Source organism: Hemitrygon akajei, chromosome 20 (genome assembly GCF_048418815.1).
Source record: "Hemitrygon akajei chromosome 20, sHemAka1.3, whole genome shotgun sequence".
Lineage (NCBI taxonomy): Eukaryota > Metazoa > Chordata > Chondrichthyes > Myliobatiformes > Dasyatidae > Hemitrygon > Hemitrygon akajei.
The window spans coordinates 50,982,602-51,009,363 of NC_133143.1; the positions used below are offsets into that span (position 1 = coordinate 50,982,602).

The 26,762-nt window shown below is 41.3% G+C and overlaps 1 protein-coding gene across 2 annotated transcripts; it reads right to left on the reverse strand.

Annotated features, from left to right (window-relative positions):
• Nucleotides 1-17,257: 17,257 nt before the first annotated feature.
• Nucleotides 17,258-25,409, reverse strand: rnf152 (ring finger protein 152). 2 transcript variants are annotated; one of them, XM_073024282.1, is made up of 5 exons: nucleotides 24,723-25,409; nucleotides 23,996-24,533; nucleotides 21,095-21,264; nucleotides 20,948-21,000; nucleotides 17,258-19,561 (listed from the first exon to the last, which is right to left on the reverse strand). In XM_073024282.1, exon 5 carries the CDS (start codon nucleotides 19,367-19,369, stop codon nucleotides 18,752-18,754), a length of 618 nt encoding a protein of 205 aa, XP_072880383.1. In that variant the 5' UTR covers nucleotides 19,370-19,561; nucleotides 20,948-21,000; nucleotides 21,095-21,264; nucleotides 23,996-24,533; nucleotides 24,723-25,409; the 3' UTR covers nucleotides 17,258-18,751. The 2 variants fall into 2 exon arrangements, with proteins under 2 accessions (XP_072880383.1, XP_072880382.1); XM_073024281.1 differs by lacking the exon at nucleotides 21,095-21,264.
• Between the last annotated feature and the right edge of the window lie 1,353 nt (nucleotides 25,410-26,762).

Consider the following 26,762-nt stretch of genomic DNA (forward strand, 5'->3'; position numbering starts at 1 on the left):
AGGATGTGGTCTCTACTGGCAATGTCAGCATTTACTGCTCATCCGTTATTGTATTGAACAGATAGAGTTACTTCAAGAGTCATATGGTTCTGGAGTCACGTATAGGCAAAAACAGGTAAGGATTTTCTCGCAAGAGGGATTGCTGAATCAGATTTTTTTAAAGACACACTGCTGGACTTGAGAACATCATTAGAAAAACTATTTTTTTTGTTTTAAATCCAGACAAATGTCTCACTTTAAGTAACAACTGGAATTTGATTGTAAACAAGGTGGGAGAGCGAATACCTGATTGGATGAGGACTAACCAATCAGGAGGAATGAACAACGGGGATATAAATTCCACCGGACTAAACATGCCCAGGCATCATCCCTGATGAAGATGGCAGAGTTTGTCACTGAAACATGGGTTATAATCGAAACCTGTACCCTACTGGAGGGCTGAGAAGAGTTTAAAAAGGTAGTGTACTATTTAAATGGTGCTAGCTTGAGAAGCGTTGATGTGGAAAGGAGCAGGCTATTCTGCTCTCTCCCCACTGCTACGATCAGCAAGAAGGCACAGGAGCCTCAGGACCCACACCAGCAGGTTCAGAAACTGACATTACCCCTCAATCATCAGACTCTTGAACAGAGGAGATAATTTCACTCAACTTCCCTTACCCCAATACTGAACTGTTAGCACAGTCTATGGTCTCACTCACTTTCAAAGACTCTTTATCTCATGTTAGTGATTTTTATTGTTTTTCTTATATTTGCACAGTTTGTTGTCTTTCGCACATTGGTTGTTTGTCTGTCTTGTTGTGTGCAGTCTTTCATTGATTCTATTGTGTTCCATTTATATTAACTGTGAATGCCCACAAGAAATCACAGGGTTGTTTATGGTGACATAATTTTTGATAGCTAATTTACTTTGAACATTTGAACTATAAAGGCTAAACTACAGAACACACTTAAGGAGTTCTTTAGCTAAACAGATAGATAAACCCAGAACAAATGGCATCAAGGGGAATGGGGAGAGAGCAGAGTGTTGTACTTCATTAGATGACATTTAAGATTAGTGATCCAGCACCTTGCAAAGTATGACCTGTGGAAGGCTATATTAAGAGTGAGAAAAACAATTCTGATTGAAGTTAGAGATGGACTTGGATGCACAAAAGCTCTGGCAGGGTTTGCAGGCCAGTACTTCCTACGAGGCCAAACCTAACATCAAATATGCCTGTGATGCTTCACTCCCAGATGAGTCAAGAAAGAATGAAACTACATCTGTGAGAATCCTTGCAACATCTGCTGATCCTGTGATCTCTGTCCCGGAGGTTGAAGTCAGAACATCTTTCAACAGGATATTGAAAACCTGCGGCAACCAACTGGCAGGAGTGGTCAAGGACATCTTCAATCTTTCATTGCCACCCACTGTTGGAGGTTCCCACCCACTTCAAAAGGGTAACAATCATACCAGTGCCAAAGAAGAGCAGGGTGAGCTGCCTCAATGACTATCACCCAGTTGCACTCACATCTACTATGATGAAGTGCTTTCAGTGGTTGGTCATGGCTAGAATCAACTCCTGTCTAAGCAAGCTGTAATTTGCCTATTGCCACAATAGGTCTACAGAGGATGAAATCTCACTGGCTCTCCACTTGGCCTTAGTTCATCCAGATAATAGCAATATCTAAAGCAGCCTGCTGTTTATTGATTGCAACCCAGCATTCAACACAGTCATACCCTCAGTTCTAATCAACCAACTCCAAAACCTGGCCTTCTGTATCTCTCTCTGCAACTGGATCCTTGACTTCCTCACCAAGAGACCACAATCAATGTGGATCAGAAGTAACATCTCCTCCTCGCTGACAATGAATGCTGGTGCACCTCAAGGATGCATGCTTACCCCACTGCTCTACCCTCTCTACCCCCACACCTGTACAGCCAGGCACAGCTCAAATGCCATCCATAAATTTGCCAATGACACAACTATCGTTGACCATATTTCAGATGGTGGCAAGGAGGCATACAGGAGTGAGACAGATCAACTGGTTGAGTGGTGTCACAACAACATCCTTGCACTCAACGTCAATAAGACTGAGGAAATTACTGTGGACTTCAGGAAGGAGAACATAAGAAATAGGAGCAGGAGTAGGCCATCTGGCTTGTCAAATCTGTTCCAATATTCAATAAGATCATGGCTGTTCTGGCCATGGACTCATCTCCACCTCACTGCCTTTTCCCCATAACTCTTAATTCCCCTACTATGCAAAACTATCCAACCTGGTCTTAAATATATTTACTGAAGTAGCCTACACTGGGCAGAGAATTCCACAGATTCACCACACTCTGGGAAAAGCAGATCCTCCTCATCTCCGTCCTAAATCTACTCCCCCAAATCTTGAGGCTATGTCCCCTAGTTCTAGTCTCAACTACCAGTAGATACAACATTCCTGCCTCTACCTTATCTATCCCTTTTGTAACTTTATATGTTTCTATAAGATCTCCTCTCATTCCTCTGAATTCCAGTGAGTTCAGTCCCAGGTGACCCAATCTCTCCTCATAGTCTAACCCCCTCATCTCTGGAATCAACCTGGTGAATCTCCTCTGTACTGCCTCCAAAGCCAGTACATCCTTCCTCAAGTAAGGAGACCAGAACTGCACGCAGTACTTCAGGTTCAGCCTCACCAGTACCCTGTACAATTGCAGTATAACTTCCTTGCGCTTAAATTCAATCCTTCTAGCAATGAAGGTCAACATTCCATTTGCCTTCTTGATAGTCTGCTGCAGCTGCAAACCAACCTTTTGCAATTCACACATAAGCACTCCCAAATTCCTCTGCACAGCAGCATGCTGCAACGTTTTTACCATTTAAATAATAATCTGCTCTTTCATTTTTCCCTCCAAAGTAGATGACCTTGCATTTACCAACATTCTACTCCATTTGCCAGAGCCTTGCCCACTCTCTTAACCTATCTATATCATCTCTCTGCAGACTCTCTGCATAATTTGCTTTTCCAATCAATTTAGCATCATCAGCAAACTTAGATACACTACACTAGGTCCCCTCTTCCAGATCGTTAATTTATGTTATGAACAGATGCGGGCCCAGAACTGAACCCTGCGGTACATTGTTCATCATTGATTGCCAACCAGAGTAACACCCAGGTATCCCTAGCTTTCTGCTTTCTATTAGTTAACTAATACACTATCCATGCTAATATATCACCCTCAACTCTATGCAATCTTAACTTATGGATGTGTTTTACGTGACACATTATCGAACGCCTTCTGGAAATCCAAGTAGATGATGTCCATCTGTTCCCCTCTATTCACTACGCTCATTATATCCTCAAAGAACTCCAGTAGAAGCCGAGGGAATGCACACTAGTCATCATCAAAGGATCAGCAGTGGAAAGAGTAAGCCAGTTCAAGTTCCTGGGTGTCAGCATCTCTGAAGATCTAACCTTAGTTCAACATATTGATGCAATTACAACACCACTGTTGTAGGCTAAACCAAAGGTGGTGACAAAACACTGTATAGAAGATAAACTGGAAATCTGGCTGAGTGGTGCCGTAGCAACAACTCTTACTCGATGTCAGAAAGATCAAGAAGCTGATTATTGACTTCAGGAGGAGGAAACCAGAGGTCCATGAGCCAGTCCTCATCAGGGGATCAGAGGTGGAGAGGGTCAGCAACTATAATTCCTCAATGTTATTATTTTGGAGGGCCTGTCCTGGGCCCAGCATGTAAGTGCAATCATGAAGAAAGCATGGCAGCATCTTTACTTCTTTAGGAGCTTACGTAGGTTCGGCGAATCAACGGTGGTGACGAATCAGCATTTAGGAGAGACGTTAAAATCAAGACCAAAGAACTGATAATGGACTTCAGGAGAAGGAAACCAGAGATCCATTAACTAGTCCTCAGTAGAGGATCAGAGGTGGATAGGGGTTAGCAACTTTAGATTCCTGGGTGTTGCTTTTCAGAGGACCTGTCCTGGAGCCAGCAGCAAAGTACAATTGCAAAGAAAGCATGGCAGTGCACTACTTCCTCAGGAGTATGCAGAGATTCAGCATGACATCTAAAACACGGACAAACTTCTGCAGATGTGCAGTGGTGAGTATATTGACTGGCTGAATCACAGCCTGGTGTGTAAACACCAGTGCCCTTGAACGGCCCAGTCCATCGCAGGTAAAATCCTCCCCGCCATTGTGCACATCCACACAAACTGTTGTCATAGGAAAGCAGCATCCATCATCTGGGACCTCCATCACCCAGGACATGCTCTTTTCTCATTGCTGCCATCTGGAAGGGAGTACAGGGACCTCAGAACTCACACCACTGGGTTCAGGAACAGTTATTACCCCTCAACCATCAGACTCTTGAATAAAAGGAGATAACTTCACTCCATGTCATTTTCCCTATGATTGAAATGTTCCCACAACCTGTGGACTTACTTTCAAGGACTCTTCATCTCATGTTCTCAATATTTATTGCTTATTTATTCCTTTTTGTATTTGCACAGTTTGTTGTGTTTTGCACACTGGTTGAGCGCCCAAGTTGGTGAGATCTTGCATTGATTCTATTATGGCATTTATTCCATTATCGATTCATTGAGTATGCCCACAAGAAAGTGAATCGCAGGGTTGTATATGGCGACATATATGTACTTTGATAATAAATTTACTTTGAACTTTAAACCTTGAATTACAAAGATTGCAATTCCGTCAGGAGAATTGGTATGTCACCAAAGACTCGAGCAAATTTCTACAGATGTACCATGGAGAGCATTCTAACTTGTTGCGTCCCCATCTGGCACAGAGGGACCACTGCACAAGGATCAGAAAAAGCTGCAAAAAGTTGTAAACCCAGCCAGCTCCATCATGGGTAATAGCTTCTCCAGCATCCGGGAGACCTGCAAAAGCCAAAACCTCAAAAAGACAGCATCCATCATCAAGGACCCACATCTCCCAGGAAATGCTATCTTCTCATTGCTACCATCATGGAGGAGATACAAGCGCATAAAGACACATATGCAATGTTTCAGGAATAGCTTCTTCCTCACCGCCATCAGATTTCTGAATGGACAATGATCCCATGAACGTTTCCTCAGTATTTTTCCCTCTCTTTTTTGCAATACTTTAATTGAGTTTTATGCATACATATTGTAATTTATTACTGTGTATCGCAATGTACTATTACCGCCAGAACAAAATAATCGTGACATATGCCAGTGATATTAAACCTGATTCTGATTCTGAAAGGTGTCTAAAAATAGAAGGCAGTGGTGTAAGGTGAGAAGGTATAAAGAGAATCTGAGAGGCAAATGTTTCATGCATAGAATGGCTAGTGTCTGAAATCTGCTCATAAACACAAGAGATCCTGCAGATGCTGGAAATCCAGAGCAACATACACAAAATGCTGGAGGAACTTAGCAGGTCAAGCAACATCTATGGAAATGAATAAGCAGTTAACATTTCAGGCCAAGACCCTTCATCAAGACTGGAAAAGAAGGGGAATGATGCCAGAATATAAGGTTGAGGGAGGGGAAGGAGGACAATCTATATGGTGATAGATGAAGCTAGGTGGGTGGGGGAGGGGCATGAAGTAAAAAGCTGAGAGGCGACAAGTGGAATAGGAATTGAAACGGTTGCTGGGAGCTGGACAAGTTGATGTTTATGCAATCAGGTTGGAGGCTACCTAGACTGCTTTATCAAGCACCTCAGCTCCATCCACAAAAAAGCTGAATTTCCATCAATTCCTATCCCAATTCGCATTCCGACTTGACAGTCCATTGTCTCCTCTTCTGCCACGATGAGGCCAATCTCAGGTTGGAGGAGCAACGTCTCATCTTCCAACCTGATGGCATGAACAGCAATTTCTCCCAAATTACAGTAATTTTTCCTCCTCCCCTACCCGCTTCTTCATTTCCACACTCTGGCCTCTTGCCTCTTCTCCTCATCTGCCTGTCACCTCCCCCTGCTGACCCCCCTTATTCCTTTTCTCCCATGATCCACTCTCCTCTCCTCTCAGGTTCCTTGTTCTCCAGCCCTTTGCCTTTTCCACTTATCACCTCCCAGCTTCTTACTTCATCCCCCACCCCCCTCCCAGCCCACTTGGCTTCACCTATCACCTTCTAGCTTCCGGGCCCCAGACAGTCCTTCCAGGTGAGGCAACACTTCACCTGCGAGTCTGCTGGAGTCATCTATTGCAACCTGTGCTCCCGGTGCCACCTCCTCTACATCGGCGAGACCCGACACAGATTGGGGGACCGCTTCGTCGAGCACCTATGCTCCATCCGTCACAATAGACAGGACCTCCCAGTTGCCACCCACTTCAACTCTGCCTCTCATTCCCATCTAGATATGTCCATACATGGCCTCCTTTACTGCCATGATGAGGCCAAACTCAGGTTGGAGGAGCAACACCTCATCTACAGTCTGGGTAGCCTCCAGCCTGGTGGTATGAACATTGAATTCTCCAATTTCCGGTAATTCCCTCCCCCTCCCCCAGGTCCCTCTCTGCCTCTCTCTCCTTTCAACTTTCTGCTTCTTTATCTCTACAGTTCTTTCATGCTTATCCCCTCCCCCTCCCCCCTTTATCTTTCCTCTGATTGGTTCTCCACCTGGCGCCTCTAGCCCTACCCCCTCCCCTATCTCTATTACTGGGCTTTGACCCTCTCTTCTCCCCCCATTCCTGATGAAGGGTCTCAGCCCGAAACGTTGGCTACTCTTTTCTCACGGATGCTGCCTGGCCTGCTGAGTTCTCCCAGCGTTGTGTACGTACCTTCTAGCTTGTACTCCTTCCCCTCCCCCCACATTCTTATTCAGGCATCTTACCCACTTCCTTTCCAGTCCTGTTGAAAGGTCTTGGCCCTAAACATCGACTTTTATTCATCTGAAATGAGCTGCCAAAGGAGGTGATAGAGGCAGTAATGGTAACAACATTTAGAAGGTGTCAGAACAGGAACCTGAATGAGCAGGGGACAGAGAGATAGAATTAATGCAGAGAAGTAGTATTAGTATAAGTAGGTTTGAGGGTCGGCATTGAGATGGTGGCAAAACAGCTTGTTTCTGACAGCACCCATAATGGGATATTGACTAGATAACTTGCTTCTGTGATTTGGATCTGGCTTTAAAAATTGACCAGGATTTTGTGGATAACTCCACTGTTCTTTTGTGTATTCATTCATTCCCCTTAGAAAGCAAACTGATATAGGCCACATGCAAATAGACACACAGTTTAAGTTGGCATCAGGAAAAGGCCTGTTCCTGTGTCCAGATGCTATTTCCAAAAACCTCCACATTCATCGAGAGGAGACGGACCTAATATTAATTCCCCTCAGATCAAAATCTTCAGTATTGAGGCTCACTTCGCAGTGAATTCTGCTGTACAGGGTTGGTTACAATTGTCTCAGTCTCCCTCAGTTCAGAACTCTACCACAGCAAACAATCTACCGAAGGGCAGAGGGAACACTTTAATGATGTCCTCAAAACCCCCCTTGAAAAATGCAACAAGTCCAGCTCTTAAGGCCATCAGGCAGATGAGAAGCGGGGAAGGTGTCACGTGTACTCTTTGAGTTAGTCTGATGGGAGCATACAGAATATGAGAGGTCATGCTGGAATCAACAGCTCAAATCAACTGTCTTGTCAATCATCACTTTTGCCAGATCAGTGAGTTTCATCTGGTGCTCATTTGCCATCCCAGGACCAGCAGATCTCAGGTGGAAGCTGTTACTCTTGACCTCGGGAATCTGCCAGAGAGCAAGGAGCAGTGAACGCAAGTCTACGTGTTTGAATTTAAACCTCTGGAGCATGACCCAAACCAACAACCTTGTGACTCGGCAATGAGTGATTGCTATCTCTGATGGAGTAAACTGCAATCAAGTAAGCCTCCCAGCCATAGCGATAAAGTTAATAGCTTTTTTCCACACACAGACACACTGGATTTAAAAAACAGTCAAGGCAGCTCATAACATTGTTTTCCTCTGATCAAAAGACCAGGAAGCATATATCTGATATTGCCCATGATTTTACAGTCATACTTTGTATGACACTATCCTTTAGTAATCCTTTACAAAGCAGCGATTCCAAACAATGAATTTGTGATGCATGTGACATTTACTTATGCTTTTTGTGCCCTATAGAAAGAACAGAACATTTTTGTCTTGCTTAGCACATGAACTAGAAGATGTTATTACAGTTACTTCACTTTGTGAACTAACTAGTAATAATGCAGGCTTAGTGTTAGCAATGGCTTAGATAGAAGCTTTCTTGCCTCCAATTCAAAACATTGTGGGTTCATTATACACAACCAAGCACAAGAAGTTCTAATTTGACATTCCAGGAATAAGCAAGGGGGTGTTACATTATCAATGGCGTCATCTATCAAATGTCCCATTAAGTTTTCGTTCAGGAAGCTAAACCTACTCGTGCGGCTTGTTCTCAGGTGATTTGCAAAACAAAGTCCCGTCGAGACTTGTAGGTGATGCTGAAGAACTTAAGCTTAAAGCCTTGTACAAGATTTGGATAGTTCTTCATATTAAAAATGCTGTAAAGAATGCTGTTCAAATTACAATGGTTGGACTTTAGCCAGCAGAGCGCAAGAAAAGGTATTCATTATTATAGCACCTTCCTGAGCCTCTGGATATCCAAGTGCTCAAAAGACAACAAATTTAAAGTGCAATATGTTTTGGGTAGTTTTCACAGACAAATACAGTAGCAAATGTGCGTGCAATGGTGATAACATTTCAGGTGTTTAAAGAAGAATGTCACTCAAAAGTTCTCCTTATCCTTTGAAAAGACGCCTGGAGGTAATTTACTTTCTGACAGGCAGACAGGATCATAGTTTATATTTGCTCCCAAGTCATACCCTTCTCCAATATTACATTAAAGCCTGGGTGGGGCAAAAACATTATGCTGATTGAAAGAGTATAATCATTGAACCACCCCAATACTTGATGTTGGCTCATACTTTAGGTCCTTTTTACAAATACATGTAGTACTATTTCTATGCAGCCTCAAGACACCAAGTGAAATGTTAACATATTTTTGTAGAACTAACAAAATCTTCGGACAATTTCCCACTTGCTAATTAGAAGCAACAAACTGTGAGTGAGCCCAACAATTCTGGTTAACTTTCAGTTGGGAGCTCTGACATCTTAAGCAACACACACAACATGCTGGAGAAACTCAGCAGGGGGAAGACACCAGAATAAAAAGGTGGGGGGAGGGAGGGGGAGGCGAAGGAGGATGGCTAGAAGGTGATAGGTGAAGCCAGGTGGGTTTGAAAGGTAAAGCACTGGAGAGGAAGGAATCTGATAAGAGATGAGAGTGAACCATAGGAGAAAGGGAAGTGGGGAACCCAGGGGAAGGTGATAGGCAGATGAGAAGAGATAAGAGGCCAGAGAGAAGGGGGAAGGAATTTTTCTTAATCAGAAAGAGAAATCAATATTCATGCCATCAGGTTGGAGGGTACCCAGGTGAAATCTACCGAATTTCTTGTTGCTATGACATCTTGTTCTGCAACCATCAAGTCATTACTTGGATCAATGCTCATCAAAGACTACTGAAATTTATGAGGATTTCTGCAGATTTCAATGTGGAAATGCTGGAACCTGTGTGCAAATCCTCACACACCTCACAGGAGTTAAAAATAACCTGAGGAATTCTGAACAAAACAGGCATCACATAGTTAATAGACAATAGACAGTAGGTGCAGGAGTAGGCCATTCGGCCCTTCTAGCCAGCACTGCCATTCACTGTGATCATGGCTGATCATACGCAATCAGTACCCAGTTCCTGCCCTCTCCCCATATACCTTGACCCCGCTATCTATAAGAGCTCTATCCAACTCTCTCTTGAAAGCATCCAGAGACTTGGCCTCCACTGCCTTCTGGGGCAGAGCATTCCACATATCCACCACTCTCTGGGTGAAAAATGCTAACGTTAATGGCCTCTCTTCACAGCAAGAAAATGGAAAAAACAACAAACATGTTTTGAGTTGCAGAGAAGAGGGAATGGAATAGAATACAAGAGAGTGGCTTCTCATGGGGCAGGGATAAACAGAAACTAGATGAACAGGTGATATTGATGAGACAGGGTGTTGAAAACACTCTAATTATAGCTGATTTGCCCTGAGGAGGCAAGAAGACAGACGAATGAGAATAGAAGAGAGGAGAAAAACAAAACAAAATAATTGAATTATAAGATACAGAACAAAACATACAGCCAGATCTGGAACAAACTGGAAAGGCTGAACATCTAAATTATTATTGAATTCAGCTTTAAATCCTGAGTGCTATAGCATGCCAAGCGGAGAGTCCATGTCTCAGCATGATTTTGGACTGTAATGAACAAGCTGAGAAACCAAATACAAACAGTGAAATGAAGAATTAAAGTGACAAGCAACTGAAAGCTCAGGTACATCCTTACAGACTGACTGGATACTCTCCGGCTCAACGCAACATTAAGCCAAAAAATGTACAAGTAAAATCAAAGTATCACTAGGAATCATCTAATCCTGAATGGTGGGGGTGGGGGGGGGGGTTGAAGGAGGAGGAAGCGATTTATGGTGGAGCTGGAAGAAGAGGTAGAAGGTGTTTAATCTTCTGCCCTCACTGTACGAGGAGGAATGGGTGGAGATGGAAGAGTTGACCAGGGACTTTTACAGAGAACAGTCCCTTTGGACTTCTGAAAAGGCAAGGAAAGAGCATCTCATTAAGGATGATGAAAATTATAGAGGATAATTCTTTAAAATTGAGTTTGATGGGTGGAAAGTGATGACAAAAAGGAATTCTGTCCTTCCTCTGGAAGGGAAGAAAGTGGATGAGAACAGAAATGCAGTCAATGGACTGAATACAAGCAAAATCCTTAAACTATTGTGGAGAAAACCTATGGCTAATGAAAAAGCAAAGGTGGGTATTACCTCATTTTATAACTCTTAATAGAATGCACATATTGCATACTGTGTTTATGTCACTTGATGTATATTCAAACCCTTTGTGCACCAAGATGGAGAAGTTAATGATGTATTTCAAAATAAGACAGCACACTCTTGATTCACAAAGCATATTATTGACACTGTTAGAATTTTCCCATTCCTATTTTTAATTCAGCAGCTAGCTATCATCAGAGTTAGTAAAAACTATTATACTTTTTCACACACAAATAAATATGAAAAGATTCTGGCTCACTTTTCAAATTTTCTTTCACCACTAAAATACAGTACTGTGCACAAAAGTCTTAAGCACACATACAGGTGGCATGCAAAAGTTTGGGCACCCCTGGTTAAAATTTCTGTTACTGTGAATAGCTAAGGGAGTAAAAGATGACCTGATTTCCAAAAGGCACAAAGTTAAAGATGACACATTTCTTTAATATTTTAAGCAAGATTACTTCGTTATTTTCATCTTTTAGAGTTTCAAAATAACAAAAAAGGAAAAGGGCCCAAAGCAAAAGTTTGGGCACCCTGCATGGTCAGTACTTAGTAACACCCCCTTTGGCAAGTATCACAGCTTGTAAACACTTTCTGTAGCCAGCTAAGAGTCTTTCAGTTCTTGTTTGGGGGAGTTTCCCCCATTCTTCCTCGCAAAAGGCATCTAGTTCTGTGAGATTCTTGGGCCATCTTGCATGCACTGCTCTTTTGAGGTCTATCCACAGATCTTCGATGATGTTTAGGTCGGGGGACTGTGAGGGCCATGGCAAAACCTTCAGCTCACACCTCTTGAAGTAATCCATTGTGGATTTTAAGGTGTGTTTAGGATCATTATCCTGTTGTAGAAGCCATCCTCTTTTCATCTTCAGCTTTTTTACAGACGGTATGATGTTTGCTTCCAGAATTTGCTGGTATTTAATTGAATTCATTCTTCCCCCTACCAGTGAAATGTTCCCTGTGCCACTGGCTGCAACACAAGCCCAAAGCATGATCGATCCACCCCTATGCTTATCAGTTGGAGAGGTGTTCTTTTCATGAAATTCTGCATCTTTTTTTCTCCAGACATATCTTTGCTCATTACAGCCAAAAAAGTTCTATTTTAACTTCATCAGTCCACAGGACTTGTTTCCAAAATGCGTCAGGCTTGTTTAGATGCTGAATTTTGTGGTGTGGATGCAAGAAAGGTTTTCTTCTGATGACTCTTCCATGAAAGTCATATTTGTGCAGGTGTTGCTGCACAATAGATCAGTGCACGACCACTCCAGAGTCTGCTAAATCTTCCTGAAGGTTTTTTTGCAGTCAAACGGGGGTTTTGATTTGCCTTTCTACAATCCTACGATTTCTTACCTCAACTTGACTTCCACCATTCCTGTTAACTGCCATTTCTTAATTACATTACGAAATGAGGAAACGGCTGCCTGAAAATGCTTTGCTATCTTCTTATAGCCTTCTCCTGCTTTGTGGGCATCATTTATTTTAATTTTCAGACTGCTAGGCAGCCGCTTAGGAGAGCCCTTGGCTGCTGATTGTTGAGACAAGGTTTGAGGAGTCAGGATATTTATAAAGCTTTGAAATTTGCCTCACCTGGCCTTTCCTAACGATGACTGTGAACAAGCCATAGCCCTAACAAGCTAATTAAGGTCTGAGACCTTGGTAAAAGTTATCTGAGAGCTCAAATCGCTTGGGGTGCCCAAACTTTTGCATGGTGCTCCTTTCTTTTTTTTCACTCTAAAGTTGTACAAAACAAAAATGATACGCTAATCTTGCTTAAAATGTTGAAAAGAATGTTTCATCTTTAACTTTATGACTTTTGGAGATCAGTTCATCTTCTACTCACTTAACTATTCACAGTAACAGAAATTTTGACCAGGGGTGCCCAAATTTTTGCACGCCACTGTATATAGTTAGGGGGACTAAGACTTCTGCGCAGTGCTGTTGTAATTTTACCTATTGCATTGTACTGCTGCCACAACAAAAAAACAAATTTCATGACATACGCGAGTGACAATAAACCCAATTCTGATTCTATTATGGACTGAGAGTGGGAAAGGGACAGGGAGAGGGTAATCATGGTGGGGAAAAGGGGAAAAGAAATGGTAGGGAAAAGAAAGCACCAGAAAGACATTATTTAATGATTAATAAACCAATTGTTGGAATTAAATTACCTTGCCTGGTGTCTCAGGGCTAGGTGTGTTTGCACCTGTGCCACCCCCTGCCCCTGGCACTCCTCTGCCACCAGTCTGACACCCTTCCTGCAGTGCTCTACCCTCACCATTCCAACATCCTTTACTCCACCAGATTTATAAACTTGCTTGCCACTCCATGTTGACAAATACAGTACTGTGCAAAAGTCTTAGGTGCCTTAGCTATATATGAGCCTAAGCTCTTTGCACAGTACTGCAAACTCCACAAGAAAAGGTGCTCGAATTTGTTAAAAATTTTAGCGTGATTCCTATAACAATCATAATCATAAAAGTAGGTAAAGAACCCAGTTTCAATTGAATTTGCTTGCATTCCTCATTGTAAAGACCAGTCATGTTAATAGAAACATAATTTCCTTCTCAATATAGGCTGCGTGACTTTGTACTGTATGTATAATTATAATTTTGTGTTCGGAACAAAAAAATTATTATGGATTTTGTACCTCAAAAATCTTCTTCCATCAAACACCTGATGAAAGCTTCCTTCCACAGAATTGCAGTATATTAGAAACCGAATTTTGTGGTTATAATGATGGAGAAGTTACTGTCTTCCTCATGCCATATAAATGATTCCTGAATGCTGTCACTGATACCCATGTAATAGAAATTACCACATTATGAAAAAGTATTTCATTGGCCTTTTTTTTCTCTTTGGGGCATTGTCATAAAATGCATGAAAGTCACTAAATAAATGCAATACTTTTTTTGCCCTCTTCCACTTGATGTGAGTTGTGCACTCCTCGACTTTCCAGTTTCAAGCACAGCTGTAAATTACTCCGAAAATATCATCTTCATTGCACAATTTTTAATCCAAATGTTGGTATCATTGTCAAGGCCAGTATTTACACCTTATCCATGATTGCCTTTAAAGCAGAAGTGATCAACCACATTCAACCTCCTATTGCAAGTACAACCATAGTGACGTTTGGTGTAGTTTCAGCATTTAGACTCAGCAGTGACAAATGGATAGCAATATTCTTCCCAATCAAGTTGATGTGCAACTGGGAGAAGGATCTGCACATTACTGTGTTTCATGATTCGGCTGTAGTCCTTCTTAGTAGTGGAAGTTACAGGTATGTGAGGTGCTGTTAGAACAACATAGGTAGCTAACCAGATGCATCTTGAGGATATGCCTTTGGTGAAAAGCAAGATACAATACTGTGCAAAAGTCTTAGCCATGTATATGCAGCTACCCTGCACAGGACCGTATTTGTCAACGTGGAGCAGAAAGCATGTTTGTAAATCCAGCGGGAGCAAAAGATGTTGGGAATGGCAAGGGTGGAGCAATATGGGAGTGGTGCGGAACACATGGCTGAGGAGTGCCAGGGTTAGGGGATGGCATGGGCGCAGATACACCCAGCCCTGAGACACCAGAGAATGCCATTTGATTCCAAACAATTGGTTTACTGATCATTCCAGAACATCTCTCTGGTGCTTCCTGCTCCCTTCCCTCTCCCTTGCTTTTCTCCTCCAACCATACCTCCCTTTCCCTGCGTCCTTCCCAGTCAGTCCACAATAGCGGCACATATCAGAATCAGGTTTATCATCACTCATGTCATGAAATCTGTTTTTTCTTAATGTGGCAGCAGTACAGTGAATAGATAAAATTACTACTGTACTGTACTAAAGGTCTTAGGCATCCTGGCTATAGGCGCATATATACTGTATAAGATTTTTGCACAGTACTGTAGATAGGCTGGTTGAGTGGTGTTGCAACAAGAACCTGGTATTCAACGTCAGTAAGACCAAGGAATTGATTGTGGACGTCAGGAAGGGGAAGTCTAAAAACACACACATCTAGGTATCAGCTGTGGAAAAGGTGAGCAATTTCAAGTTCCTGGGCATCATTATGCCAGAGGATCGATCCCGAGTCCAATATATTGAAGCAATTACGATGAAGGCATGCCAGCAGTTACATTTCATTAGGAGATTGAGATGTTTGGTCTGTCAACGAGGATTCCAGCAGATTTCTACATCGTCTGGTATGGAAGCTCCAATGCACAGGGCTGGAAAAAGCTGCAGAGGGTAGGGGACTTAGCCAACTCCATTCTGGGCACTAGCCTCCACAACATCAAGGATATCTTCAAAAGATGATGCCTCAAGAAGGTGGCATCGATCATGAAGGACCCTCACCATCCAGGACATGCTCTTTTTCTCATAATGACCAGCAGGGAGGAGGTACAGGAACCTGAAGACATGTTCTCAACATTTTAGGAATAGCTTCTCCTACTGTGTCATTAGATTTCTGAACAATCCATTAACCCATGAACACTACCTAACTATTTGCACTATATTTATTTTGCATATATTCTTAGTGCAACATTTTTATCCACTGCACTGTACTGCTGCCACAAAACAACAAATTTTGCAACCTGTCAGTGATAATAAACCTAATTCTGAATGTTCAGCATGATGAATAAGGAGTAATTCAAGTACAGAACCTAATCATAATTACTGCTTAGTACATTCTTTTGCCCTTAAAAAAACATTTAATATGTGCAATGTAATTCCCTCATAAATAGTTTGAAATATATTGGACTTTAAAATAACTTTAAAGAAGCTAATTTATGATACTTCAGCTTGCCGACCTGAATGTCCGACTAAGTTTCAATTTTTATTCAACACCTTATAAAAATTCAAAAAACTATGACAAATTGAGCTTTATCTTTCAAGGCTTAGTCCCTGTTAGAATTCTTTAATGTGATCGGCAGCTCAGGGAATAGATGCCAGTGATCCTATTGAATAGCTGCCTGGCTGACAGACAGGCGGGGAGCAACCAACAATCTGCTGGAGAAATTCAGCCAACCAAGCAGCATCTGTGGGGTGGAGGGTAGAGGAAAGGAATTGTTGACATTTTGGATGGAAGCGTTGAATCAGAAACATGCTGCTCGACTGGTTGCATTCCATCAGCAGGTTGCTTGTTACTCCAGATTCCAGCATCTGCAGTCTCACATCTCTGTCAACAGAAAGTGCCACCTCTTCGCTGCTGGTCACAAGATCTTGGACAATGAAAGATTAAGTAATAATCAACATTTTTTGCATAGCTGCAGAAGAATAGAATCAATTGAGCAATTATTATTGTCCCAGAAATGGTCCTCAAGAGTCATAGAGAACAGGCCCTTTGGCCCATCTAGTCCATGCCAGAAACATTTAAACTGCCTACACCCATCAACCTGCACTGGGACCATAGCCCTCCATGCCCCTGCCATCCTTGTACCTATTCAAACTTCTCTTAAACGTTGAAATCAAGCTCGCATGCACCAACTGTGCTGGCAGCTCATTCCACACTCTCATGAGCCTCTGAGTGAAAAAGTTTCCCCTCAAGAGTATGTTTCTTAAATGAGTGACTTGGATAATATTTATGAAGTTTATTATAAACTGTTGAATAATGTTGTCAATACAACCAGAGTAACAGTACAGTGGTCCATTTCAAATTATAAGAATGAACTCCTTACAATCATCATTAAACTAACATGAACACTTATACAAACAACAGGCAGGGTTTAGAACACTATCATAAAAATATCAGTGAGGAAAAAAATACTCTATTGCAGCACCATGCAATATTTTATTCTACAAAAGAACAAGCACAAAGACAATGATCAGCAACTTATAAACAGCAGATTCACCATCTCTTCCAAACTTCTACTTTTGTAGATTATCACAGGTATGTGCACACACTGACAGTTCAAATACCTCTATATACTTAGGCACAAAGATGGGTCTGTAAATTAAATAATCTATGAAAAGACAAAACCATTTATTAGCATGTATAGGCAACAGTGATCATGGGATATTAGTCGAGGCATGTTACCAGTTTATTAAGTATTGGAAAAAGCAGGTCACTTAACACCTGTGAAAAGAGAAGCATTTTTTTTTTTGTTCTGATACAGGAACATTGACATGAAATGTTAACGCTTTCTCTCTTCATGGACGCTGCCTGACCAGCAGAAAAGTATGACATTATGTCAGATTTCCCAATAGCCATAGAATTAACCAGTGTTGCTTTCTAAGGGAAAAAGAGATGTTCTCACTTCTGTCAGCTGAACTGGCGTAAGCCCTGTTCCCTTTTGAGTCCATGATTAAAGCATTATGTTGAAACATTCACAAAAATAAACAGAAATAAAGTACAGAAATCACTTGATATTTGGTTAAAATACTTTTAAGTTCAGCATTTCATTTTCAGTATTTACAAAACTGGAAGGAGAAGCAAAGTAAAATGTTGGACAACAGTATTTCAATCTCTAGTTAAAAATAAGAAAAAATGTACAATACAGGCAATTATACTCCACATATAAATCAGAAGCAACTTTAACAATTATGCCATCATGGCTTATCCAAGCTCCATTCATAACTATTTTTAAACAAGTATTTGTAAGCCATGAATGATTATTCTGCCTTCTCTACATTAACTATCACCAGACACTGTCATTATGATATTGCTTATCAATGTCTGCCAGCATTTCACACTCTCATTAAGTTCAGTACTTCCTCACCATGAGACAGTATGCAGCAGCTCATCACATCACATCAGGAATTGTGAATTAACTTATATTTTCTCCTAATTTAAAGTGTTGCAATTTCATAGGTAAGTGCTTTTAATAAAATCTAGCTGAATGGTTTAAAACCCTAAACGGTGGCCTTAAAGGCCCAACAGTAAAATCAGCTTATGCCACATGGTGCAGATGACACACTAAACTGAAAATTCAATGCACCACACAGTTAACTATTCAAAACTGTCTCTATTTAATTGATATCCTACTGGGCACATCAAAACACCTTCTAAACAGCAGAACTATCATATAATGAGCTGGAAACTTAAGTACTCCACCAGTACAGCTCCAGCTAACAGTGTAGAAGTCTAATCATCTGTGCACATGCAAGATAAACAGTCTCCAATGGTGACTGACTTCGATAATTCTTTGATCCTTTTGTCACTGTAGATGTACATGTACTGGATTTTAAAACCTCTTTAAGTACATTAAAAACTTCATTGCACAACTTGCCAAAAATCCAAACAGTTTTTTTTTTAAATCCATACAATTTAGCCCCAATAAAATAATTACAATTCTATATGACAGCAGTTGCACACTTGTCTAAAATCTGTCCTCACTGCTCACAAAATGGTGGCAAAAATATAAACATGACTCTTTTAGAAGACTGTTGCAACTCAATTAACTACCATCATTTAAAGCCCAGGTTTTGACAGAGCAGCCTAGTTTACAGTGTATAAAATTATGCCTACCAATACTTAAATGAAACTGATTCAAGTTACACCATGAATAGTATTATTGCACTACCCTTTAAAAGGGAGATCATGGTTAATAATAATATAGAAAGACAATGTGATATTAAGAGAATGAATGGAAATTAATTCCATGTATGGACTAAGATACAAACCCCCTTCAAAATTCACCCGAAGTACAGTTTTCATTTAATCTCCCAAATTACACCATAGGTATTCATCACTTCCGAAATGAATCATTCCTTGTGTAGTTTTATGCATTTGCGTAGCTACCCGGCATGGCCCTGAAGCCTGGGCCACAAGAGACTAAATGCTCTGCATTCCTCATTCCATAGTCCAGGTTTCTTGCAAACTAGTAAATTCTGAAAGCCCATAGTAGATTTGCACCTTTTACTTCAGCCACAGGAGATGGCAGTGAATCGCTTCGATATGCAAGACATGTTATGCAGCACGATGCCGAGAAGAAACAGGAGGACACAAGCCACAAGAAGTACAGTGCAAACCCCTGAGCAAGTGGAGGTCTTCACAACTTCTCTGCTCTCCTCCTCTTCCTCATCTTCCCTTGGTCCACTTTGCAACGGATGCTGCTGGTGCTGCGGCTCACCAGGGATCAAAACAGCAGTCACAGTCTTCCGCTGGTTTCCCGGCAACAGCCGACAACCCCCTTCTCCTGGCAACAGAGCGCTCTCCTTGGTAACAGTCAGGGGGACCATGTAGCAACCGGTGCTTGGGAGCTTGATGAAGACTGGGGTGCGGTCTGAGGCATTGGGGATGCTGATCACAGCAATTACATCCGGGTCGTCGGGCAGCTGGGACACAGACAGGCTGGGAGAGAGCTTGGTGATACTTCGACACCAGGGGCACGTCAGCTCTTTCTGACTGCTTCTCATCTGTTGGAGGCAGACAGAGCAGCACGTGTGCTTGCAGTCGAGTAACTTGGGGCGACGGCATGGACTGTAGTAATTGAAGCAGATCTGGCATTCCATTTGGGAGTCTTGGGAAACGGTCTCCATTTCTACACTGACAAATGCCCTTTTCGGAAACCTGGCTCTCCGGCAACCTTCTCTCACTTGTGCCTTTTCCCCTACCCCTCTTCAGAAACCCTCAGTCACGGACTTCCAGTGGTTAGGGTCTCCTCCTGGGGGTAACAGGTTTAGCAATACGCTATCACTTCCAGCAAATGTCCAACTGCAGTCTTTCATTACCTACAAAACAAAAGTGAATTCGTAAATCTACATGTAAAAAGTCAATGCTCATGAACTTGATAGTTTACTGAAGTGATAAATTGTGGTGTTGGCCCCAGCTAACTTAGTATTACAGTCATGGCTGGGACAGAAGGTTTCAGTCTTGGGTCCCATTTCCATGATCTGAACACAACATTCTATGCTCTAGGGTAGCTGCAAGAGGATGCTGCACCAACAAAGGGCTGCCTTTCAAATCAAATTTTAAAGGTCAAAAACGCTCTTTCTTTTGGAATAAAAGCTCCTGCTATTTTGAAGGCGGCAAGACTATGGATCAAAAGCTGAAAACCCAGATTTATCTCATTCTTTTTTTTAGATCAAATTGCCTCCTTCTGGACTGTAGATACGTAAAATTCTAGTTATCTTTACTCAGCATTACTAAAATCTATCATTGAACAGCTCTCAGCATTCTGTTTATGAAAATTTGCTGAATACAAATTGTCTGCTGCATTCCCTTTATCACAAGCACTTTCCAACACTTGAAAAGTAGTTCAAATTGCAATTCCCTTTAGGGCACACTGAAGGAAGTTTTATAAATAAAAGTTTTATTTTTATTCACAAAATGATTATACACTACCAGTGTTTGAGGGTAGGAGATGATCCATATAAATCTTTATAATTGCTTTCTTCAAACTGATGAGGAAACAAGTTTATTTTTTGAATAAAGATAAGCATTCATCTAGCACCTTTCACAAATGCCAAGATAAAAGCATAGCCAATGAAGTACTCCTGAAATCTGAAATCCTGTGAAGTGCACAAAGCCTGCAGATAATGCGATTACAGAAAACAGCCACAAAGAGCAGCATTGGTGACGTTTCTTAAAGATATTAATTGGGGTAAATATTGGGTTAATTCCTTGGCTCTCCTTCAAAATAATGTTACCCAATCTCTTAAGTCTACTCGGGAGGGAAGACAAAGTCTTGAGGTCTTATCCAATAGGCAGCACCTTTGACAGTGGAGCGCTCAGTGTTGAACTACAATGTCAGCCTGGATTCTTGCGTATCTCCTTGGAGTGGGACTTGAACCCAAAAATTTCAACTATTTTCCCCCCAGATAAGCAGTCAGTTCTAGCCATGCCAACAGTTACATATTCATGTTTATTCTTAATCACTTGCACTAAAATGTACTGCTGAAAATTACTTGTACCTTCAGCAGAGCAACCCATGTGCTTCTGTGAGTTTAAACAAATGGATCATTTGCAATTACTTCATTAAACATGGAAATGGAAATTCATTTCTTTGAATATAAACCACTGAATAAATTAGCAAAATCAAGAAAGAAAGGTTGCCATCTGTATTGTCTGCATTTCAAAGAGGTAGGAAGTGAATTTGCACCCAAAGTCCTTCTTACCTTTTATAGTTGTTCTGAATTGGGGAAACAGATCAGTCATATTTGGCAAAACTCTGCAACAGAAATTGATGGATGGTCAGCCAGGTTCCTCCCATATATTTCCACAAACCCTAAACCCAGATGGTTGTAGACAGACAGCTTACTCACTTTGTTATACAAAGCCCTGCAGAACAGTTAGGCAGTGTGATAATAAATTGGTGTTCCAGAGCAAACAAAAGAGATCAATGTGTATACTTGCAGACACACAGGAAGTTATCTGCGTCATCTTTGAGTCAGTGAAGGAATTACTCTTCGGATCAGATTTATTTTCACATTTTCTGTTGAAGCAGACATAATTCAAAATGCTTTCACAAACAAAGAAGATTATTTACCTTACAATCAGAATGTTCTATCAAATTGCTTTCCTCTTTCTGAAGGAAAGCTAAAAGATTTTGAAAATATTACGCAGGGGCATGCTGAGTTGGTGGTTGGCCAGATGTGGCAGACAAACAGAATCATACTTGCAGCCCCCACCCCCACACCAACCATTTGTTCCCAAATGATTTCCCAGCCACTAAGGGCCAAACATTTCCAGATCCTCCAACCTGTAGCTTACTCGCCTTTTCACAGCAGATATTACATCAACAAATGTTGAAGTGAAAACAATACTATTTTTATATTGCTTCTTTTTGAAGAGGCCAATATAAAAGGGTCTTTTGATCATGCTTGGTCACCGTTTTAAACCAAGTAATTACAGCAGTCAATTTACACCCAGCAACTTCCCACATAAGACAATGAAATAAATAACTTTTGTTTCCGTCTGTCAAAATGATTGACAATCAAAGTAAAGCTATGCTCTTCAAATAGTGAAAGTGAAGAGGCTTAATTTAGTATTTCATTTGATGACAGCTCCTCTAAAGGAGCAGCATTCTCTTCAAAGAGTGTTTAAGGATCTGGAGTGGTCTTGAACCCATGACTGTCTAACTCAGCGATAGGGATCATATCATTTGGGCGAGATTCAGTCCTAATGATTTCCTACTTACTATTAATTCACACAATCCATTAATATGCATCATGATTCATGTAACCAGCACATACGATGCTCTAAGAAATGCAGAAAAAAATCCTTTTTCATTGCTGAGGCACTTGACCTATTAAGCATTATGTTGATATTTTGTTAAGAAGCACATGTGAGTTTGGTTTGGTAATTAAACAGATTCCCCACAGCGAATGAACTGTTTGAACTGTCAATATCATGAGAAAACTGTCACGCAAGAGATAGCTTTAAGTATTTTGTGTTATTTATTTTGGATGAATAATAGCCAGTGTGTGAGGAAGTGGAGGTCAGGCTACACTTCTTATTATGAAATGTCCCAAGGCAGGATAAACAACAATTATATAATCACACATTTTCTCTTTACAGATTTTTTTAACAAGCAGTCAAACAATAGTTAACAAATGAGTGGTGTACTGGGAAGGGCTGACTTCCTGATGACATTTAAATCAAGGCCTCGTCTGCTTGTCCAAGAAGACATTAAAAGCAGATCTCATTTTGGAGGAAAGCAGGAGGACGTTCTCCTTGGTGTCCAGGGAATTCTTATCTCATTGAACATCATACAAATAGACTACATGGATATCATTTCACTATAGTTTGTTGAAGCTTTCAATGAGTAAATTGTTTTGTTAAGTTTTCTATAAGCATGGCTAAATTCTGAAAATATTCCATTGTCTATAAAGATGTTTGGGAACATCCTCAAAAGCACTACATAAACAAAGTTTGTTCACAAATATGATTTATCTTACTCAAAATAAGGAATTGATAGAAAAAAAGTACAACTGTGTATCTTAAATAAACTGTTTGATCTCATTGCACAGATCCCTCCTACCCTCATTACCATAGCAATGGTACAATTTGTGTTACAAACGACCTCAATATATAGTGCCAGTTACAGACCTACATTCACCTCCTACCTCCATTGAGAAACCCAACCTCTTTCTATATATTTATACCGGTATGAACCTTTTAGATCCAACATGGAAGCAGTAGATAATTAATTCCCTTCAAAACAATAGAATACTTATATATCTAATTCATGAACATATACATTTCCATCACTCTCACAATTCTCATTCAAAAAATCTATTACAATAGGCAACACACACACACAATGCTGGAGGAACTCAGCAATTTGCTCAAGCAGGTTGCTCAGGATTTCCAAGATCTGCAGAATCACCTGTGTTAATTATTATAATGGACCAGACATTGCAAAGTCCAGGCACCAACAAAAAATATTACACACAAAAAGGAAACTATTAATGTGGATAATGGGGCAACAGCCATACACCTTCATTGATGCAGACTGAAAAATATGTTCGTCGCCCTTTGCAGCTGCTCAGATCTCCGGGAGGAAACTTAATTAAATACTGTGCATATAAAATAACAAAGATAGTACGACAATATTTAAAAAAATAATTCGGATAAACTGTAACGCTGGCGGCAGCATCTGATACCCTCACATTTCTCTCAGTAGTCTATGACCTTCCACAGTCTGCACCGAATGTTATTGTACGGAATAAATAAAGAATTCTTTACTGGCACTGACTGCACTGTCCTCTGATATAAAGTGTATTATGTAGTCTCGCAGCGGTCCAAAAACTGCCACCACAAATGTTATCTGTCATTTAACTGCATTTTTCCCCAAGCAAGCTTAATAAAGATTGGAGATCCTTCGGCCCATTCTGTCCGTACTATAATTTCCAGCTCGTAACAATTATTTTGGCGTTACTACCACCTTCATTGTCTGTTCAGCCATCAAGCAGAATACAACTCCAGCGAAGCGCATACGATACCCTGCATTCATAATTGAAAGTTGGCATTTCTATGTATGCTTAAGGTCCACTTTGCACGGACGCAATGTTAAAATTTCCACACGAACCCTTAAACCAGTCAGTTAATGTGGCACGAACATACACCATTCGCTTTCAGAGAGTGAATTAGCACGGCATCAATGACAGCTCGTCCCTGTTCAGCTGCAATCGCGTAAAAAAAAGACATAAAAACACAAATACCTTCAACAATCCCTGATACTACACTTGCAAGCTGCTTTTGCTTGTTGCAAAAGGTAATGGTACAAAGTCTATATTTTTCACTGCTGCAGCCTCTCCCTTTCCGCAGTCTCTCGTTCTCTATTGCTTATTTTCTCGCACTCTCTTGCGCAAAGCTGATGCTTCTCCTTCACTCTGGGAAAAAAAAAGTCTATTGCTACCGCGGACACCACCCTGTACTCATCATTTCTGACTGACTGCCTCCTGCCCTGCGCTTGAATACATGAGGCAAGTGGGACTGGCAGCCAGTCAGGGAGGGAGCAGAAAGGCTGGTACTGGGACTTGTAGTCATTCGGGAGCGATCCTCTACTCTACGTTCTGACGCTAGGACTACGACTCCCAGAACACAAAGCGTCCAGCGATGGGCTCCGCCTCTTCCCACTTGACAGCTGGCCCCGCGCGCAGGTGAAGGCCTGTCATTGTTTCCCTTTGATTGTCAGCGCCTTCAAGGCGGTGCTCAATTTGATTGACAGCTCCCTCTCAGTCAGGTAGCAGGCTTTTCCTTGAAGGAGACAATTGATACAATGAATGAGAAAATAGATACGTTCATTAATATATATTATGTATCATTGAATTTTATTCAAACAAGCATTTTACTATAATTCTAAAAAAGCAATTTCAGATTTACATTATATCCACAGCACTGACTCACTGTTCAGTGCTCGTATTTTGCAAATAGTATAGATCTCACCTACAAAATAATGTTAACGCTGGAATAATCGCTAGAAGGAAAGAAAATCACAGCACTGCAAAGCCTGCAGCGTCCATTCTTGTCTTCGCCTGCAGTCCTCACATAAAGATCACTGTCTGGCCAAAAGTGAGGCATCTATTTATATTGTTCAGTTCATTTTGAACGGCGCGGTTTCATTCTTAAAACACAGAATCACGTTATATACAAAAACGCATTGTGAAAATTGTTTAAAAGCTGCAGCAAAAATAAAGACGCTATTTTTTGGCGAGCAAGAATATTGCGTTAGTGAAAGCTCTTCCTTCATATGTAATATTTGAAACTCTGTAACAATCCTTTGTTCTAAGGCATAATATGTTTGCAAATTTGCAAACATTTTCGTTGTTGTATATACAGAGAGGAAATAAGCTATGTTTGTAACGCGGTGCATCTAACCAAGCAACTCTTTGTTTCCCTTTCTGTGGTTGTCCTCTCTCTGCCTATACTGCTACATCCCATTTTCGGTCTCCTCCCCATTCGTCAAACGTCTTCATTCGTTCGGAGATGTAGATTTGCCTCACACGTCCAGCATTCGTTGCCCATCCCTGAACGCCCTCGTCTTCAACTTTGCAGTCCTTGCGAAGAAGGCACTTCCACAGATCCTTTGGGCGAGGAGTTGGAGGATTTTTGGCGCCTGCACTCTCGCACCGGGACAGTGTGCGTCTTGGGGACAACCCCCAACATCTGAATGGAACTTGAATGTTAGCAGTTCGCATCAAAGGTCACATTTTAAAAACTGCCGTCAATCAGTATTTAAGCAACGTTAGCTTTCACAACTGGTGGTGTGAAAGGGGGCTGCAAATGACCGGGTGTTACAGCAGTGAAGGAGAGTTTCCAAAGGCAACACGAGTGCATCTGCAGATGCTGGAAATAAATAAAAACACACAATTTCAGTCCATTTTGCTGTTTGCAGAGGGGTTTTGTTCTGAGCACAAACAAAAACCGTTCACCGTAATGTTGAAATCGCTTGCCTAGTGATCCCGACTGCGCGGCATCTCCCCTCCACCCCATCTCCCCCTCCCCGCCGAATATGTGAATCAGGTTTACCATCAGTGACATCTGTGATGAAATCTGTTGTTTTGGAGCAGGACCTCAGTGCAATACATAAAACGTTACAATAAGAAATATAAAAATAAATAAGTGGTGCAAAAAGAGTATAGGTGGTGACAGAGTACCTGGGTTCAATGACCATTCAGCACCGAGGAAGAAGGTGTGCTTCAAACATTGTGTATGTGTCGTCAGGAGCCTGTACCTCCTCCCTGTGGTAGTATTGAGAAGAGGGCATACCCTTGATGGTGAGGGTTCTTCGCGATGGATGCTGCCTTCTGAAGATGAGAAAGCTAGTGCCCATGATAGAGCTGGCTGGCAGAGCTTACAACCCTCTGCAGCTTCTTTTCCAATCCTGTGCATTGACACCTCCACACCAGGCAGTCTTGCAACCAGTCAGAATGCTCTCCATGGTACATCTGTGGAAATTTGCCAGAGTCTTTGCTGGCGTACTAAAATCTGTAGTTACAAACAAGCTGATCAATCAACATCCGTGGGACTGAAGGAATTGTTGACCTTCCAGGCTGAAAGTCTACATCAGGATCAGTTGTTGCATGTATTAAGGTATAATAGCAATTTGTTCCTAAATTTATTTCAAAGATTTTACAAAATATTCTTGCCCTGTCCTTTCTATAAGATGGAAGCAATGAAGCGTTTAAAAATGTGCTATTGCTTTTAAGATAACCACCATTCTAAGTAATCATTATCATAATTTAGTGTGTGCATATCAGGACACTGTTCTGGAACTAAAGAGAGATTGCATTGAATCCTGGTCATTTTGGAACCCATCCTTATTGATTTTTACTGTTAAAAGGTAACAAATCACTATGCACAGAAATAGTCCATTCAGCCCACACGGATGTTTACATCCCAAACAAGCCTCACTTCATCCTAATTCATTCTTTGGTTCCTTGTTAAAAGAATCATTAACTTCTATCAAACGGGTCAGGCTGTCTA